The 18207-nt window shown below is 44.5% G+C and overlaps 1 protein-coding gene across 1 annotated transcript in view; it reads left to right on the top strand.

The window, feature by feature from the left end:
• The window catches only part of NTSR1 (neurotensin receptor 1), a 60637-nt gene that overhangs the window by 31827 nt on the left and 10603 nt on the right, over positions 1 to 18207 (top strand). The window contains exon 2 of the mRNA XM_009273911.1: positions 14044 to 14245. Coding sequence (XP_009272186.1) covers positions 14044 to 14245 — 202 coding nt within the window. The remainder of the gene's footprint in view (positions 1 to 14043; positions 14246 to 18207) is intronic.

Here is an 18207-nt window from a genome sequence, read left to right as displayed (position 1 = left end):
TGGATGGAGATGTCCAGGATGACTGTGTCCACCTGGGAACCTCTTGCAGCAGCTGCTCTTTTCCTTGAAAGCCCCACTATTGCAGCGCCGAGCTAGCCAAGCCAATGCTCGCCGCCGGTCTCTCAGGCCCTGCTGCGGCTCCAGTTCCTGGCTGGTTCAACCCTTGCATCCATCTTGCATGGAGAGCGACCTGTCTTAAAGCTTCAGGCATGGAAATTGCTCTCTCAAATGTAAATGCACAATTGCACCCAGTTCTCATGCCTCCTTTGAAAAAAAAATAGCTCCGAGCATCTCCAGCTATCATGCTTTTGGTTTTGTCCCTTTCGGTATTTATCTGAGCCATTTGTATTTCATCCTTACAACACAGAAAAGAAAAAGAAAAAAAAAAGTGATACACACATCAACTGAGAGTGAATGGGCTTTTTTCCCCACCCTCTGGACAGATTTCTTCCCTTTCCTCCTCCAGCACTTCACATCCTCAGCTCTCCATCTCTCTCTCGCTGTAAATATCCTTAGCAATGGATGGACTCAGCAAATGTACTGAGGAACATGCAGCGCTGTGGAGAAACCAACAGCCACCCTCAGATCGCACAGGCTGGGCTGAGAAAGGACCTAAAAATTATGCAGATTATTAAAGGTCCTTCCCAGAACGAGAAGCTGTCCAGGATGGAGGCTGTTTCACATGCAACCAAGATCTCCTTTGCAGCTGAGGATGCTGGGGCCAAGAAGACCAAGCAGCAGCCACCGTCCTGAGTAGGAGCTCTGGGAGGTGAAGGGGACACAGCTTCCTTCTGACCTCCCAGCTTTCCCCCAGGAGCGGTCCCTGGATTTGAGCGTGGTGGCTACGATGTGCACAAATTTTCTGCTGGTCTATTTATTCGATAACAGCCACTGCAAGTACCCTACAGGAAAAGGACCTTATTTCAGCTGCTCCCAAAGTCAGCAGGAACGGACCTGAAAAAACAGACTGTAATATAACAATATAATGACACGTCTGGTGATTAAAGCTGCCCGACAAAGGCGGACGTACCGATGCACTCCCATTCACGCTGGGAGCACGAGAGGACCAAGTTGTTCCCAATTCACACTGTATTCCTATTTTTGTCCCGCTGGCATTCAGCTTATGAACTGGGGGAGGAAATGTTATTAATGGAGGACACGGAGCTAGTGTGTGATAAAGACAGACAAATCTGGGTTTGTGTGAGATTTATGCCTTGCCCACAGCAAGAGTGAAAAAAACAAAAGGATTTGGCCAGCATAAAAGAGGGGCTCCATGAAGTACAAATGTGCTTTCCTCCTTCAAAAATAGAAAACTGCAGGGAAGTGACTAAAATTTCCTCAGGTTTAGTAAGATCATAAAGAATCTGAGACCTTAATGAATGATAAATCATGATGATAAATCAGGAAAACAAGTCTATAAACAAAAATGTGCTTCCTGATTTGCCTTGGTCACACTGCTCAAGCGCAGCAAAGGGAGATAATTTTAGTCTTCCTCAAGACACTACCTAGTCAACGCTTTTTCTTGGTAGCTTATCCAGTCATCCTGATTAATAGATGCATAGTTGGGTCTCTCAGAGCAGCAGGAGAGAGATTCAGGAGAGATGAGCACACACTCAGCGCTACTTGACCTTGCTTGTTTTCGAGAGGTCAGCCACATTTCCCAAGCAGGAGAACATCTTGAAGGAGGGATGGAGATCTCTCCAGCCCACTTCAAAGCCTGATGAGAAGAGGGACAGGTACTGCCTTCTGGGAAGGACTGCCATGGAAATAGGGACTTCAAGAGGGTCTTACAGCATTAACTTACTCAAGAGAAAGCTAAAACCTCACACTGCTAAATGTCACTGCTGTACCAAGGTTTTTATGTCGATCAGATGTTAGACTAGGATAGGTGCTGGTTGCTGTCCCTGGCTGTGGGGCACTACTTTAGGCTGCAATTAATTTGTGGAAACTGGAAAAAATGAAGACAAAAGATCCGCGCTGCCACAGCTTAATAATGCAACTTGGGGAGGAACTGTAGCATTTTCTCTGTAAATTGAGGAATGTTCCAAACTTCAGCTTTAAATTTCAGACCCCCAGAGAGATTGTTAGATTTTAATTGCTACCTTAATCAACATTTATTAGTGCTAACCAAAGCTCCTCATGGGTTTAAAATTCAACCCATTTGTCAACTACTAATTATTTTAAGCAGACAAGCTGTTATTTTGCCAGCTATATTAATATGACTTTTCAGCATATGTGAAATATTACAAATAGCTTCAGAAAATTTGATCCTGAAACATAGTTCAACAGATAAATCATTCTTTGCCATGATCTCACTTGTCTCTCAGACACCTATAGCACCTCTTACCCTCGTCTACCTCCACTTCACCTGGCAGAACGTGCAAAACCAGAATCAGGTCCAATGTATTTTTAGTAAGAGAATGATTTGTTCTTTCCATTTGTTTTTTTAAATTAACTCTCCTTCACATCCTTCTGTAGTGTGCATGTCTCATACGTCAGGCTGAAGGCTTTAGTTGCTGGCTTGGTTTATAGCAAAGTATCTTAAATCTCCAGTATCGTCCTGGGGGGTGGAGCTGATTTATTAATTACCCTGCACTCTTGCTCTAATGTGTGTGTGCTCGCCTGTCATCCAGCTGCTAGCTGCATCCCCATTTTTCCCCCACGAAGAGCAGGAGAGGGGGGTCACTGCTGCTTTGCACACCCACACTTTGGTCCCGGCGTGGGACACCCTTGCCCGGACCCAGCTTGGGCGCCGGCAGCAGAGGGGAGCCCCGCACCCCGCTCCTGCCCGGACGTGCTTGGCTGCGGTGTTGCCACGTGCCGAGTGTAAAACTGAAGTTTGGTAATTACCACGTGAGCAGAGCCACATTTTTCTCTGTCATGATCCATCTACCATACATTGCCAAGAGAGTGTGGGAAGAAAGAAAGCAAGCACCGCTTGATTGAACTGTTTACTGCTCTTCGCAGTTAGAAATCTTTGCTTATTATACTCCCATGCTTATGCCTTTTGCTTTCTTTTACTCCTAAAACACTAACTAGAAATCCCCATGCTGGCCTGCTCCCTGTAAGTGACTTCATACTCACATAGGCAAACGCCATCTGTTTCAATTATCAGGGATAAAATGACTCAATATTACCAGAACAAGAAAAGTTGGGGGATAATTGACTGTTGCCATGGTGTGACGCTGTTTTTGACATGCCCTGTGAGAGAATATCCAAGCATAATAGTCTCATTCATTACGACGACTATCCCAATCATGAACTGAAGAAGTACAGAATAACAAGCAGATGTTAGAGGAGCAAGGATCCAGGTACCAGCTCATGAAATCAGCTGCTGTGATTTATTTACATGGCGATACACCCCTAAGACACACGTGTAGTCTGCCCTCTCATTAAGGCTGTGGTGGCCGCCACTGCTGCAAAACCCACACAGCGGGAGCAGGAGCATCAGATGTATGGAGCGCTTGCAGTCGTGGCATAGGAAAGAGGATGATTTTCTTGGTTTTGACAAAGACATCATTAGCTACCCTCAACCGAGAGCATCAGCCCGCACCAGGGGAAGCACCAAGCCGTGGAGGCACTTTCTTTGGATGAATGTCCACCACAGGAGCCCCCAGGGCTTGTGCAATGCACGGTTGAAAAGAAGATAGGCAAGAGGATAGACACAAAATAACTGCAAAATCTGGATTAGGATTACTCAGACATCAGGAGCATTAGGCACTGTATGAAGATTTATTAAATTATTTAAAGGGTTGACAAGCAGCAGAACTGGAGAAAAGGAAATATATTGTGATAGGCAATGGGCAACATCCCTTTGGCGAAAACAAGTAGGAACCAAAATACCAGCAGATAGTGAGAACTGAAATCCAACTGCACTGGTAAATTATTTAAAGCATATTTCCAACCTGTCATTTGAAGCTGAAGCATTATTTCCCCTTCAGTAGAATACAGCTGCTGGTGAGGGTGAGGGGGAAATAGTAACACAGACCTGCATGTTCAAAGGGAAAATCAAGAACATTATTCACTGAGGTTTTGTTCAACCAAAAATATTGCCCTAAATAGTGCTATGGATAACTAGATCTGAGAAGCAAAGCTGAGGCCAGTAAACTGACAGCATACAAATTAACTTTATTCTTGTTTGCAAGCAAAATTGGGCAAATTTAATTAATATTGTAGCTCAATGTACCCAATCTCAGGAAACTAAGAAGGAGGATTTCCTGAAGGAGGAAGGGGGGGAGATTTTAAGCTTTCAGGTTAATGATGTGATGGAAGATCATCACTGTTACTCTGTCACTTCTGCCTTCCTTCCTCACCAAGTACGGGCAGGCAGCAGCCATCCTGGGCCAAAACCCTTCCGTTTTAGCTTCCAGATATCCCTCTTAAGTCAGTGGCAGGAGGCCCTAGATTAACCGAAGTGAGATGTACAAGACCCCCAAACCCATTTTCATCATCTTCATCAAGTATAATCCTAGTGAGGGTTTGGGGTTTTTGTGTTTGGGGTTGGGTTTTTTTGGGGGAACTGTTTTACTCCTTCATTTTTCTAAATAAACATTCTTTTATCCTTCAGTTTTATCAAGTGATAAAGCTGGATATCCATGATGTACAACAAGACATTGCAACACACAGTGGCAAACCTTAAAACCTTCCCATTTGCCCATTCTCCAGTCCATTATTTCCAGGACTTCCTGAATTTCACAGCTTTTCTCTCTCCTTGGGAACTGGAATCAGAAGAGCCCTTCGGGTTTGAGACTGGTGTCTCAAAGATCAGGAGAGGAGGACGTTTTCTCTTATGAATAGTTATAATGAAGAAGGTTCTCTGGCATTTAGCAAGGTAATGAAGAGCTCTGAAGTCCCCAGGGAGTTTGATACTTAGGTATTACCCTTGTGTATAATTAGGAATAATAAGCTTTATATCAAACACTTATGTATGAATCATACCTTTTTGCTATTACTTATGATAAATCTGAAAATACTTTAGGCCACAGGATTGTAACTATGCATAGGAATGAGGTTAAATGATCTCTTCAGGTATCCAGTCAAGCTCAGGAATGCCACCATTATTCAGTGCTCTGACATCTTTGCCAACCCATCATGAGCAAGAGAGCCATTTAAGTTGTTCTGCATCAGATGTTGTTTTTTATGAACAACTGATTTCTCCATGGAGGGAGATTTATGAATGGGAAAGCTGGTGGAATGTTTTTGCCATAGAGATATGATGGATTTTTTTTGTCAGTATGCAATTTATTTCCATCTGTTCTGTATCTGATTAACTCCTGCAGAGTATGTGATTAACTTAACTTCTCAAGATCATTAGCTGCTCTGCATTCCCATTATAGTTCATCAGTGCGGGACCACACACAGGCTTGAAAATGTTACACGTTGGTTATTCTTAATATCTTAATCCACACTGACTGGTCATTTTCTCATGATGGCCACGGATCTAAAGAAAGAAGGCATGTTACCAGGAAAACATCACTACTCTGGAGCAAAGACAAAATGCTAATGAAAACAGAGTTTAAGCAGATCCTCCTTCTGATTGCAATGCTGGAGCTCAGTTAAGCCCTTTGGAAGAGTTCATGTCTGGTGTTAGCCAGTTGGAGGCAACATCGGAGGCATCCAGCCAGCACAGAGGGGAGGACCACTAGCCCGTGAGTGGTTCCTGTGCATTACCAGGCTGTACTGAACAAGTCCTGTTTTGCAGCAGGTTGCAGGTACTTGCAGCTTGCAGATCTCAAAGTACAGCACGGACTGCAAACAGTGCATGCTGTCATCGTAAGCCTTGTAGTAACATGCATTTTCTTCTGATATAAGTATCTACCAGTACAAAACCTAAACATCTTAATAGAAGCAAGCAGCCAGAGCTCATGCACACGTCTTTTGTATTGTCCTTTGAGTTGTCTTTTGAGGGGTTTTCCTTCAGTGAATAAGGCCAGTAAATGGATGTGTCAGTCACAGATGCTCACATGTCCTTGCCATGCAATTAATTGAGTACCAGTCTCATTGACATTAATGGCTGCAGGGCAGTAGCATCATGGGGACAGGGCCTGGTCCGGTCACTTGGGAGCATCCATCAGCTCCATCCGATACTTTATTTTCAGGCTAGTGTGCTCTCTTTCTTCACCTAAGCAACAGTACCTGCAGTTGCCTATTCCCAGACCCTATCCAAAAGCAGAAGAAAACCAGGACTCCTGCAGAGGTCTAAAATACACAGGTTTGGCCAATTCGAGCTCCTGCAGCCGATGCCAGCTAAGGTCAGCAAAACCCGCTGAGTTATTTAATCAGAGGTGGATTGGGCAAGATGCACCTGCGTTTGAGGCTTTTCTTTGTTTTCTTTTCCCCTGAATGACACACATTTGATGTCCTGCTCGTCTCCGTGTTTAGATCAGGCTCTGACCCGCATCAATGCCCTGAATCCCAGATGTTTAGCTGCTTGTGACTGCCATCCGTCCCCCTGTCCCCACGCAGCTGTGTCCTAGCTTCAAGGTTTGCTTCTGTAATTCATAGCTGATCGTAACGTTTTGACATCAGATACCTGTGCCTGTGAGCAACGTTTCACATCATCGTAACCTTTATTTGAAACGGCTGGGTTTGATGTTTAACACTTTTGAAAAGGCCTCGCTGGGGCAGAGTGAAGGTGCTTCTCAATCTCTCTGGTCTACACTTACAGCTCCCGGAGATGAACAGGGGAGCTGTTTGGGATGAGATTAGAGCAATTCACACCTTCACACTCTGTTACCTTGGATAAGATGTATGACATCCATACTCACCTATAGATAGAAGAGGTACAGGGCTTACGGTGTGGTAACAACCAGAGGCTTTTGTGGTTATTCCTCAGAATGTTTTAAACAGAAAATATTAGTTGGGTTTTGGTAACTTTTCTTTGGTTATTCGTTAAGTTAATAATGGGATATAATGTCCCATCACCTGGACCTCCATCAGATATTTACATACTGTTCCTGGTTAGGAGGCAAGGGGAGGGTTGTTTCACCCAGCTGATGAAGTCCCAAGGCAGTGTGTTTTGTGTCGCGCTGTCCGGTGCTGCGAGGGGACCCTGAAGGGATGCAGGATCCGACCATACCTGCATGCAGCTACCAAGTGAGCCTGCACAGGGCACCTAGCGCTACCCATCCATGTCACAGCCTCTGTCCGAGGGTGACGGCTGTGTCACACCGTATCACGCTGTCAGGGCTGCTTGAGATAGCAGTCACCAGAAGTGAAACATGACAGGCAAACCTGCCTGAGTTAAAACTGCCAGTGTGTAAAGACCAAGCTCCTGCTCAAGTACGCTGTTAGAGCTCCAGGTCTACACACGGGCTTCAGCCCTTGGTCCTATTCCTGTTTATCCAGGATTTGTGTTCCCACGCCAGGATGCACTTATCCAAGATAAGGACCGGCGCCCGTATCCTGCAGTATAGGTCCCCACTAGTGTTGGATACCCACTCGAGCATTTCCGATTCCTTAGTTTATTCTCTCACTTCCATACTCTTTTAAGCTTCCACCTTGAATCTGCAGATTTAATTTAGATATTTATTAAATGAATGATCAGAGGGAGGAAAGATTGGAAAGATTTTCTACTGAAATCTAGTGCTAATACACCCTGAAATTAATAAAATTCCTCAAAAATTTCCAGAAGAGCTGAATTCCCTTCCTAGGCTGCAGTTTTTCGCCTTCCACATTCCCCCCTGTACCAGGTACTGGCTACAAAAGCCGTTGCTATTTTCTTCCATCACTCACAACCTCTCCTGCCCTATTGTATCTAAGGAATGGCATTTAGCTGATAACCACTAGATACTTGGCATGAAAATCTGGAAAGCTATGCAAAGATGGGGCTTAATTAGATGGTAATTTATTTACTGAGGGAAAAAAAAAAACCCTTTGGATTTTTCATCAGATACATCCTGTGAGCATCAAACACGAGTGCCGTTGCCAAAAGCTGCTTTTGGCAAGCCAACGCCTTATGCCTTTTCCCTTCCTGCTTTGTCTTCCACAGGTTGCCGTATCCAGGAATGCGGCACTGTGCTTATTAAAGGCTGAAATTATCCACTGGGTGGTTAAAAAAATGCTAATTCTGGCCACTGAGTGAGATAACTGGTAATTTTGTAAAGTACATTTAGTCAAATAAGATTTTTTGGCAGCCGAATGTTGATGTAGCAGAATGTGCTTTTCTGATTGACATATGCTAACAATACTGCCTCCACAGTCAGGGGGAGGATAATTTACTTTTCATTTCCATTGGAAATGAGGTGAACCAGAATGTGGTAGATTGTTAAATCCCAGCTATGTGGTTTAATTGATCTGCTCAAAACCATGAATCAAACGATACCCTGCATCCTCAGTCCTCTCCATCATCACTTCCAGGAAACCAGCAAAGACAAATCTCCTCCCGAGATACTTTTCAGCTCCTTTTGGGTTTCTCAACCGTTTCCGCAGGCATGCCCTCAAGGGCTGGACCGGAGGAGAGTCTCTGCAATGCGAAATCCTCCCCAGCAGAAAACGGAAAGGCTGACAGCCGTTCCGTAGCATTTCCCAGCTGGCAGGCAGGTGTGCCGTGGGGAAATGAAGTATGAGAGAAGCCTAGTCAGTCCAGGTGAGGTTTTACCAGCTCACCATCGTCCACATTTCTTCTCTCCGTTTTAATTGTCCTTCTCACATCCCTGAAGAGGAAGGGGGAAGAATTGCTCTGAGCATCCCAGCTCACTGCTGGAAGGGGCCGTGCCTCCAGAGGTGTGGCACTAACAGAGACCAAGAATTTGGCTCTGCTGTCACCTCATTTATCAGGCAACGAGGGAACATCTCTGGTCTCTGCCACAAAAGCGCTGTCATAACCCAGAGCTGAAATTGTCCCTAAATCTCAGCTGCCCCCCCATGTCCGCTCTGGGGGTCTTGCTGCTGCTGGCAGGGGATCCCGGCTGCTGCTTCGTGGGATGCACCGGTGCAGTGCACCATGCCTTGCTGCTGACCGGCATTTTATGCTTCATTTGCTTTGTGGGACTTCATTTACTTATTGAGAAAAAAGACCGGCTTGTGGGAAAACACAAGACGCAAATTCAAAAATCTTTTACGATCTCAGTAAAGGAAGATTTTCTCATCAAAACTTTCAATGAAAATCTTACGAATAGTTCTGGTTCTTGGCTTTTTTTATTATAAATACTTTCAGTGGAGGTGTTTAACTTGCTACTCTATCTCCGGGAAGAGCCTTTAGCCTGATTTTTTACTTTTAACCACTTAAGTGCTCCAAGACCTCATAAAGCATCTACACTCATTAACAGTTCTGTACCCCTCCAAAGCCATGCGCTGACGGACGATGGGAACAGTCAGCTGCAGGTGGCTCAGGTGACTGAGTCTTGCTGGGAGCGAAGGTGATCTGTAAGTGCCTGTAACATGTAATATTTCCCCTCCTCCCCTTCAGATACGTATAAGACAAAAGTGTGGGCTTGTAGGAGGGATGGAAAAAACGTCTTCTTCCAAAGTGGCCTCTGAGTCCACGTTCCTTCTGAAGTCACCTTAGAGCACAAAAGAATAAACCTTTGCAAAACTTCTGATTTACAGGACTCATTTAAGCCCTCTGGGGATTCCCTACGTGAAGTTATATGCTCATCTTCTCCATCACCGTTGCGAGTGAGCTGATGTCTGCTTTTAGTGGTAACCCAGGGAAACCACGGCAGCAAAATAATTTGAGGGACGACTTGGCAAAAGCAAATCACGTCAGCATGAAGCTCAGCAGAGCCAGGGGAGCAGTTTTCCACACAAAAGATTTACGAAGAGTCACAAACCCAAGAACTGGCTTCTGCTTTTGTGTCACTTGATTCTTCTGGTCCCTTCCCCCGTGTCTCTCCCACACTCCTGTTTGGAAGGAAGAAGAAAACTCACATCATGCTGAATTCTCTAGTCTCACGCAAAGTCTGATTTTTGTTGAGCTGACTGAGAGAGGCTGATAACTGCATTTTCTCCCTTCCAGAAGTGTGACTTAATTTCCAGAAATTTCCATTTGTCTTCTCATGAGCTTATGAAGCCCTATACCCAGATTTGCTCTGTCTTCTGTGTCCTGCAAAACCCTGCGTAATTTTAATGCTTCATGTTTCGGCTGGAATTAAAATCACCTTTGGCAGTAGAGGGCTAAGAGAAAGCTGGGACGAAACGTGCATCATCGTTAAAGAGTCAGAGAGGCTCGGTGCCCGGGCAGGGCAGGACCCCCACGACCACCAAGATGGGGCTGGGAAGGTCAGCGTCACCGCCCTGGGGGACCGCGCAGGTGTTGTACCTCTGAGGACTGGCTGAGTCAGATCGGCTCTCTCTGCCATGTCATTGCATCCCTCAAGTGATCAGATAACTCAGGCATGCCTTCATGGGGACGGGGTCTAGGCAGAGATTTCTGCTGGGAGCTCACCCTCGGACGGCATCCACGCCGTCACTGTCCTGCACAGCACAGCCAGAGAAGAGTGATTTGGGTCTCTGAGTGTTACTGCTCAGGCAGTGCTGGAAGAGAAGGTGGTTGTTCTGTACGAGACAAAACGCTATTTGGTCCTGAGGACGCATCCCATCCCACAGATGCTGCCAGCCTGGTGTTTGAATGGCTTTTAGGACTGCGCTGATTACAGGAGCGACAGCAGCATGGAAGTGGGTTAGTGTTTCATTCTCTCCTGCCAGTGGCAAACTTTGTAGTATTGGATTTTCCTTTTTTTTTTAATGAGGATTTAGCATACAGTCACAGGGTTTGTGGCGTTGGGGTTTTTTTACACTAGAGAGCAGGCAGTGCTAAGCCTTTCCATGCACAGCTTTGTGCTTCTGCACTGTGCTCATGCTGCATCTCACTGCCCATCACAGTGCTGAGCAGAAACCTTGGATCTGGTGGGTTTACACTGATGCGAACACATGAGTTTTAATGGAGAGGAGAATCAGGGAGAACCACACTTGGTGATAGCAGAGATATGGCCAGACCACTCTGCTTGTGCATCCAAACAACCCTGAGTACAGAATTAGTTTAGATCCAGTGTTACATAAGCTGTCCTTTCCATGGTGAGCCAACATAAAGCCCAAGACTTTCAGGTCAAAAATGAACCTGGACACTGTCTAAATCGTCCTTCCCAGGGCCAGAGCGATCTGTAAAGGTATATAAGGATCCAAAGGCTTCCATAGGTGTTCACTGAGAGCCATAGCCACTTTAGTCCCACTGATGTTAGGAGTTTCAGTGCTGTAAAAAAATCCCATTAAACACCTATACAAGTCTTCCTCCTCCTGAAGACCTTTGAATGTGTAGTCCTGGGATCCCAGACCAGCTCCTCTTGAAGTAGGTGGGAAACTTTCTACTGGCTTTGAAGAGGTGTTTGAGGCATCAGCTCCAGCGGTGTGCAAAGTCACCTGGAAATGAAGTGTTACTGCACTGACCTGCACAGTGCGCCGGGGTCGGGACTTACACAACCCAGCAAGCAGCTCGCCAGAAGAAACACCGAATACAGAGGGTTTGCAGGAGGGGGATTAGCATTTCTAGCCTTCACGGTCCTCGAGAGTTTGTGTTTGCAAATAATTCTTTCCACAAATTAAAACCTTCTGCCTCTGGGGAAAATACTGATTTTATTTTTTTTTTAACTATATTAGAGTTTTGGTACAAATCAAGACATGGAAAAAAACTTTAAATATAGCCTTTCATAGAAAGCATGCAATTTTCACACTTTCACCATAACAATTCATAAAAAGGAAAGTCAATACTCTTCTAGACAATTTCCCAAGTCTTTAAAGACTTGGGAAAGACTTCCAAAACTTAAAAGTTAGGGAATGAATCAAGGCTTTAAAGAAAGCTCAGAAAAGACTTTTTGAGTTCTGCGTAATTATATTAGGCAAGACTAATTTTGCCCTAATAGCTAGGGCAAAATTTTTGAATGAAAGCCAATGAACTCTGAAGCTCCGGTGACAGAGTGAAGCATTTCTAGAGTTAAGCGTTTCAATTTTCTGATGTGCAAACATTGCTCAGCAGTAGGAAAGAAGGACATTCAGCAACTAAAGCCATAGAAATAGGAGTGGGGAACCACAGGGCTCGTTTCTTAGTCTGATCCGGTAAGTCTGAGCAAGTCATTTCACCCCTGTGAGCACCAATGCAGCCCAGCTGCATCGTGAAGGTTAAATAAATGAAGCAGGTTCTTTACAAGTGCACATTACTTTCTCAGTGAAACCGGGTCATTTCATACCAGCTGAGAATTTGGTCCCTACTGCTTAATGATCTTTCTTTGCATCTTGAGGCGACTCCAAAAGATAACTCTTCTTTATATGCAGGAGGCTGTGAGATGTGTTATCTTTTAGAAGCTTAGAAAACTGCTATATATTTAACAAAAGAAGCCATTGGCAGCTTGTAATGCTGGGGTATATCTAGGAATTTCCTCAGTCCGCGGAGGAGCGCTATTATTATTGCCAGCATAAACAAGCTAAACACGTTGAGCTCTGGAGCACAAAGCTGTATAGACTTGATCCATCTAAAAAACACTTTGGCAACAACAACACTGCCTGTCTTCACCAAAAGAGGAGTTGCATCTTTCTCAAATTTATGAACAAAGAAACTTAAGTGCTTCTGATTACCAGCGCACCTGCTCCCCATATGCTTATGTGCTTCTTATTTCTTTCTTTTATGGATCCCCTGGAGCATCCTGGGGGAGTGGTTGGATTCTTTCTCCATCTTTCCATTCATCTCTGGCATTTCTGAATCCCTACAGAGCAAAGACACCACACATCTGCAGTAGATAGTGGGTGTACAGCAAATGCTTGACCGCTGAGGTGATGGTGCTGCGTGGGTGGGTGGAGAGGGGATGTCTCCATCTGAGCAGACGGAGCACCCGTTTGCAGATGAGGCTTTCCTGGTTTTGCAGTCTGCAGAGGGACGTGGGGTTGGCTTGGGGTGCGGGGTTGCTTCTGTATTTTAGAGGACTGAGGTGCAAGATATGTGGCTATCTAGGGAAGAAGTTAGCATGCCTTGTAACCCTACCACAGGGCAAAGTTCCCTATTGGTTTTAGTAGTTTTATCTTTTTGCCATTTTATCACTTTTAAAAAAATTGCTTCCACAGCGATTTGGAGCACACAGTTAAGTTCTTGTCAATATTTTGAAATTTTAATACTTGAAGGGGCTTTTGATTTGTCCCACACTCATCTCAGTGATGTGCTGAGCCTCCTCCTGAGCCGTACAGCGGCGAGGACGAGCCCCACGGGCACCCAGCCCCTCCATGCTGCAGGGAGGGTTAGCACAGCAGCTCACCATCCCACCACGGCAGCCTTGCCACAAACATGCAGGCAAATCCTACACGTGCCTTTGTTTCCCTGGGCTGCCGTTTGTTAAGCTCAGCTCCAGCGGGGTTTCTAGACAGCGCAGGAGGCCCTTACAAAGCCTTCCTGCTTTTGTTTGACACGAACAGTGACTTCCACTTGATTCAATCACTGCTTAAATTGATCCTCCATTTAATTTTATCAAAACTGTAGTAATCAAATAATTTGTACTAAAAAGATTACAACTTCCACTTCTTTATTCCGATCAGTTTTAATCCTTTAAGGCACAAGGTTTATTGGATAATTTGATTATGAGATAACAAAACGCTGTCATTAAATCTACAAGGAAAGGACAGAACACAAAAAAGAAAGTTAACAAGATCCCAAGGAGTGCTCATAATAAACAAAAAATACAATAAAATACTGTTATTTAGAAGTCACGCTACGCACAGTGAAAGCTAAGAAGCATCCTGCTGTTTGCGAGATGAAAAGATCAATGGCATGTTTCAGTCGAGACATTTCTGGCAATGAACTGCACTGAAAAGGGGAAGACAACATAATTGGATGTGAAAGAATTTGCCTTGTTTGAGTGTTGACCCACATGAATGACTGTATGTCAGTGGAGTTTGAGTTTTCCCTCTGTGCAATCAGCCTTCAAAAGCCAAAGCCAGCAGAGTAAGAGGAGGGAAAAGATTTCCACTGCAGGCTGTTTCTTTACTTCTGTGAGAGATAAAACACAATCTCCTGCTCCACTGACCCTTCTCGTCCCTTGACCGTGCCACATCTCTCCCCCGCAGGTCAACACCTTCATCTCCTTCGTGTTTCCCATGGTCATCATTTCTGTGCTCAACACCATCATCGCCAACCAGCTCATGGTCATGTTCAAGCAGGCTGCCCAGGAAAACCAGGTCTGCACCATCGGCGGGCAGCAGACGATGCTCAGCATGTCGATGGAGCCCAGCCGCGTGCAAGCCTTGAAGCACGGCGTGAGGGTCCTACGTAAGTACTCACATATTTTGGCACGGAACTGGCTAGAGGTATCTAAGTAAATACGATTTGAAGAGTAATAGGTTGGAACTGGTAAATGCTTTCACACAAAACATATTTTAAATTAAAATTAGCTCTTTTTGGAAATCCAAATTGCCCCCAAATGCTTTGACATTGGCCAAAATTGTCCAATCCTTGTCTCAAAGCCCCAAACTTTGGAAAATAAATTTGTTTGTTCTCTTGGGCTCTTTCCTTCTTCATCTATTTCTTGCTGAGTCACCAAGAGTTTTCTAGGGAATTTTACCATCTATTTTCCACTATTTTCTTTTTCTCCCAGAGTCACTTTTCTGAGTCCTGATCTTCCCTTAAAGGATAAAAAAAGAAAATCATATAGAGAAAGGAAGCTAAAGAGATATTTGAGTATTATTTAATTAATGGTGCTCAATGGGGGAGAAGCTGATAAATGAAAATTTCAAATTTAAGGAAAAAATATATTTCATGTTCTGTGAAATAGAAACAACTTGATAACATCAAGTTTTCCTGTTTCTTTTTCTATTTCTGGCCAGCTCCAGCCGGAACACCTCTCTTTCGGCTGGTGCTGGTTTTAGGCTCTGATTGTGACCGGGAGACTGATGTAGTTTTAAAACCAAACTTGTTTTGTGGGATTGGGTTTGAGGAGATCAGCTGGAGTGGACACATAGCACAGGGTATGCAGCCCCACTGGCATTGCCCATGGTAAATTAGATGTGCAAATTCCTCTCAGCTGTGACAAGCAGAGACTTTGGAAACCCAGTGCTGGTGGTCTCCTTCCCCTGCTCCCAAGGTAAAAGCAGGAGCTGCTCTGAAGGTGTTCTCTGCTTCATTAGAAGTGTGTGGAAAATCAGTTTTCCCCTGAAGATACACTCGTAGGACAAAGGAGTTTCTTGCAATCAATCACAGCTTTAATTCAGATTTCCATTTTCCTCTCTCTGTTAGAAAAAAAAAAATGGCCAAATGACTCATTAAAAAAAAAATACTTTTGATCAATTCAGACTCTTCATAATGGTGCTCCTCTTCAAAACTCTGATAATAGCAACCCTGATTTGACAGCAACACATTCCTCATGTAATCCCATACACCTGATGTTTTATAATATCCCAGAAATAACTCCACTGCACCCTTGAAAACCTGAAGCGAGACAGTGGCAGGGGCGATCACTGTGTTGCCTACGGTGAGAGAATTCCCCTATTCCTGTCCTGCACACAACGTCTCCCCAAGTCAAGTGTTCAGCTCTGGGGTAAGGTGAGTCCAATTTATTGCCTTTCCTGGAGGCCAAATGTCTCACTATAAACTCAGCAGAGTTCCCAAGGGACACGAGTGCACCCTTCTATGAGTTGCACTTTACCTTCTCCCACCAGATATTGCACCCAATGTTTGCCAGATTCTGACCCAGCTAATCACAATATATTAAAGAAAAGACATTTTTTGCCCCAAGCCAAATTAGTACGCAGCAGAAATTTTTGAAAAAACGCTGCTTCTGATATGATTTTAACTAAATTTTGCAGCCTTTTGAGGGCTGGCTATCGAAACATAGTTCAGTCAAATTCCCAGGCCCTATTCTGGAAAATAGCTTCATCCATATTTCACACGCAATAAAAGGTTCACGTTTGCACATGCGATGCCTCAAACACCATTGACAGCTGTGAGCACAAGTGGCCATTTATGGACTGCTCCGGTGGGTATTCATAACTTCGTGGAGAAACTAGACAGAACTTTGGTCTCCATGGATGAAGACAGAAAGAGATTCAATTTTTTTTTTATTCCTCCAAACAACCACATTTAGGGTAACCACAAATAATCCTTTTCTTTTGCCTTTGCTTGTTGATATGTAGAGCTAAAGAACAAACCTGGTCACACACAGAGACTCTCTGAAAAAGCAAAACTAGCCCAGCATTTTAATGATTCGGTCAACAGCAACTTAAGCCTTGCATACATCACTTCATTCCTTTTCTTTTTCTGCAGAGCTCTGGTTCAGACAAAGGTTAAATAAAAGATCCTGCACCCAGGAATTGAGCTGTACTGCAAAATACTGGATGGCTTAATTAAATAAGCTGAGGAAAAGACCAAAGAATCTGGTAGCTTAAACTGACAGATGATAAAGCAAAAGCTCTTCAAAAATAGTACCCCAAAAAATCTAATAAAGTATGCCAGTACTGGCTATAAACTGTGAGAGTCCTCGTGTGCATTAGATGGTGGGAGTTTGTTAGCAGAAAGCTTTCTGACCAGTGCTTTTCATGGCAAAGCTCTTGGTAGCTGAAGTGCTTTGGCCAAGGCCACATTTTCAACAAGGAAAGAAATCCCTAGAGAAGGCACCAAGACCCTCCATGAGACTTTTCCAGCTGTTTTTCACGAGGGGTGCGTCCCACGCAGCACGCTATGCCCATGCCATAGGCAAGCCACCACGTGCACCCCGGCTTCGAACGCCACGCTGGGAAACACCTACTGAGAAAAAGGAGAGAAAAACCCAGAAGACATTAAATTCCCTGTAATTATCTTGTCGGGCTGGGGTTATTTACTGTCTCTGCACCCCAGTTAACCATCATCCATCCGGGGATAAGAAGTGAGCCTTGCTTTGGTGCTGAGCCTGCAAGGACGGGGCCATGCAAGTCCCTCGGTTCCCCGCTATCTTTTTCTGTTTCTTAACGCTTCTGCCTACTGCCATTAAGTGAGAAGCTGCCTTTTCTCACTTGCACTACAACATCTCACACCTCTCTCTCTCCTTTTAGTATTGTATACTCTTTTAACGTCAAGAGGAGAGAGCTCTTCATGAATAATAACAGAGACACCTAAATTTACTCCTGCCATTCCCTGGGCATTGCTCGGTGGTGGTGGAAGAGCATCCCTCACCAACAGGTCCATGTTTCCTCCGAGGCACTGAAAAACAGCCCTTCTTTCTCCGAACAATAAGCTTTATTTTCTTCTTCTCCAGGCAAATTTTTGCTTTTGTTATGAACTGCAAAAGCTGAGAAAAGTTAGCAAAAGCGAGGGCGTCAGTCTGGAGCCTGAAATGGTGTAAAAGTGGGTCAGACGTGGCACCGTGGGGCCCCGCGGGCAGCGATGCACAGATATTATGTGCATCTCCACAGTGCCACGCCGGCAGCAGGACCGAGCTCCCTTCCCTGCTGGGAAGGCAATGAGAGAGCGGCTGCTTGCTCCTTTTCTGGACTGAGGAAGCTCCAGCAAATAAGAAATCCACCGTCAGTTTTGTCTGTGATTCACCACATCATGGAGAAAGGCTTTTTTTATCTAGCAAGTGTGAGTGAAACCCTGCTTCATTTCATTTTTCAGATGCACTTGATTACTGGAGGTGCTTGATTCACATTTACTTTTGTCACCTGTTCCTCACAACTTTTTTTTTTTTAATAAACCAGGCCTCTGAGCTGTCTGAAAAGTAGCAAAAAATAAACAAGGACGCACGTGATTTATCCGGGGATCCATGGAAGCCAAAACCATGTACGCAGCTAGGCTAGTTTATGGAAGGGGGATGGGAAAAGAAAAACGACACTTGTCCACATTAATAGAACTGTTGGCACAAAACCAGAGCTTCATGGGGGGCCAAAGTATTTTCCATTTCCAAAAGTGAACTTTGGCCTGAAGTACAGAGAGCTTGATTTTGTTTTAAGGCTGAAATATTTCAGAACTTGTAAAACTAGTGCTCAGAAAAGAAATTTTTGCAGTTCATGGTGTGCAGAGCTGTTGGGTGAGATCAGAGCAGCAAACACCTTCCTTCCTTCCTCCAGATCTACTGAGATTATGTATTTATTTACATTGAAATAGGAGCTAAAAGTGGTCGGGCTAACAGCTTCATTCAAAACATCCACCACATCATTTTCCTCCTCTTTGGTAGCATTTATGTATTTTCTTGGCTCTGTCTGACTTTGGTCATGTACAAAATAATTAGGGAGATCAGGATCAAGGAACATGTCAGCCCTGCT

Source organism: Aptenodytes forsteri, unplaced genomic scaffold (genome assembly GCF_000699145.1).
Source record: "Aptenodytes forsteri isolate BGI_AS27 unplaced genomic scaffold, ASM69914v1 Scaffold47, whole genome shotgun sequence".
Classification (NCBI taxonomy): Eukaryota; Metazoa; Chordata; class Aves; order Sphenisciformes; family Spheniscidae; genus Aptenodytes; species Aptenodytes forsteri.
This window is presented reverse-complemented; position numbering and strand designations above follow the sequence as displayed.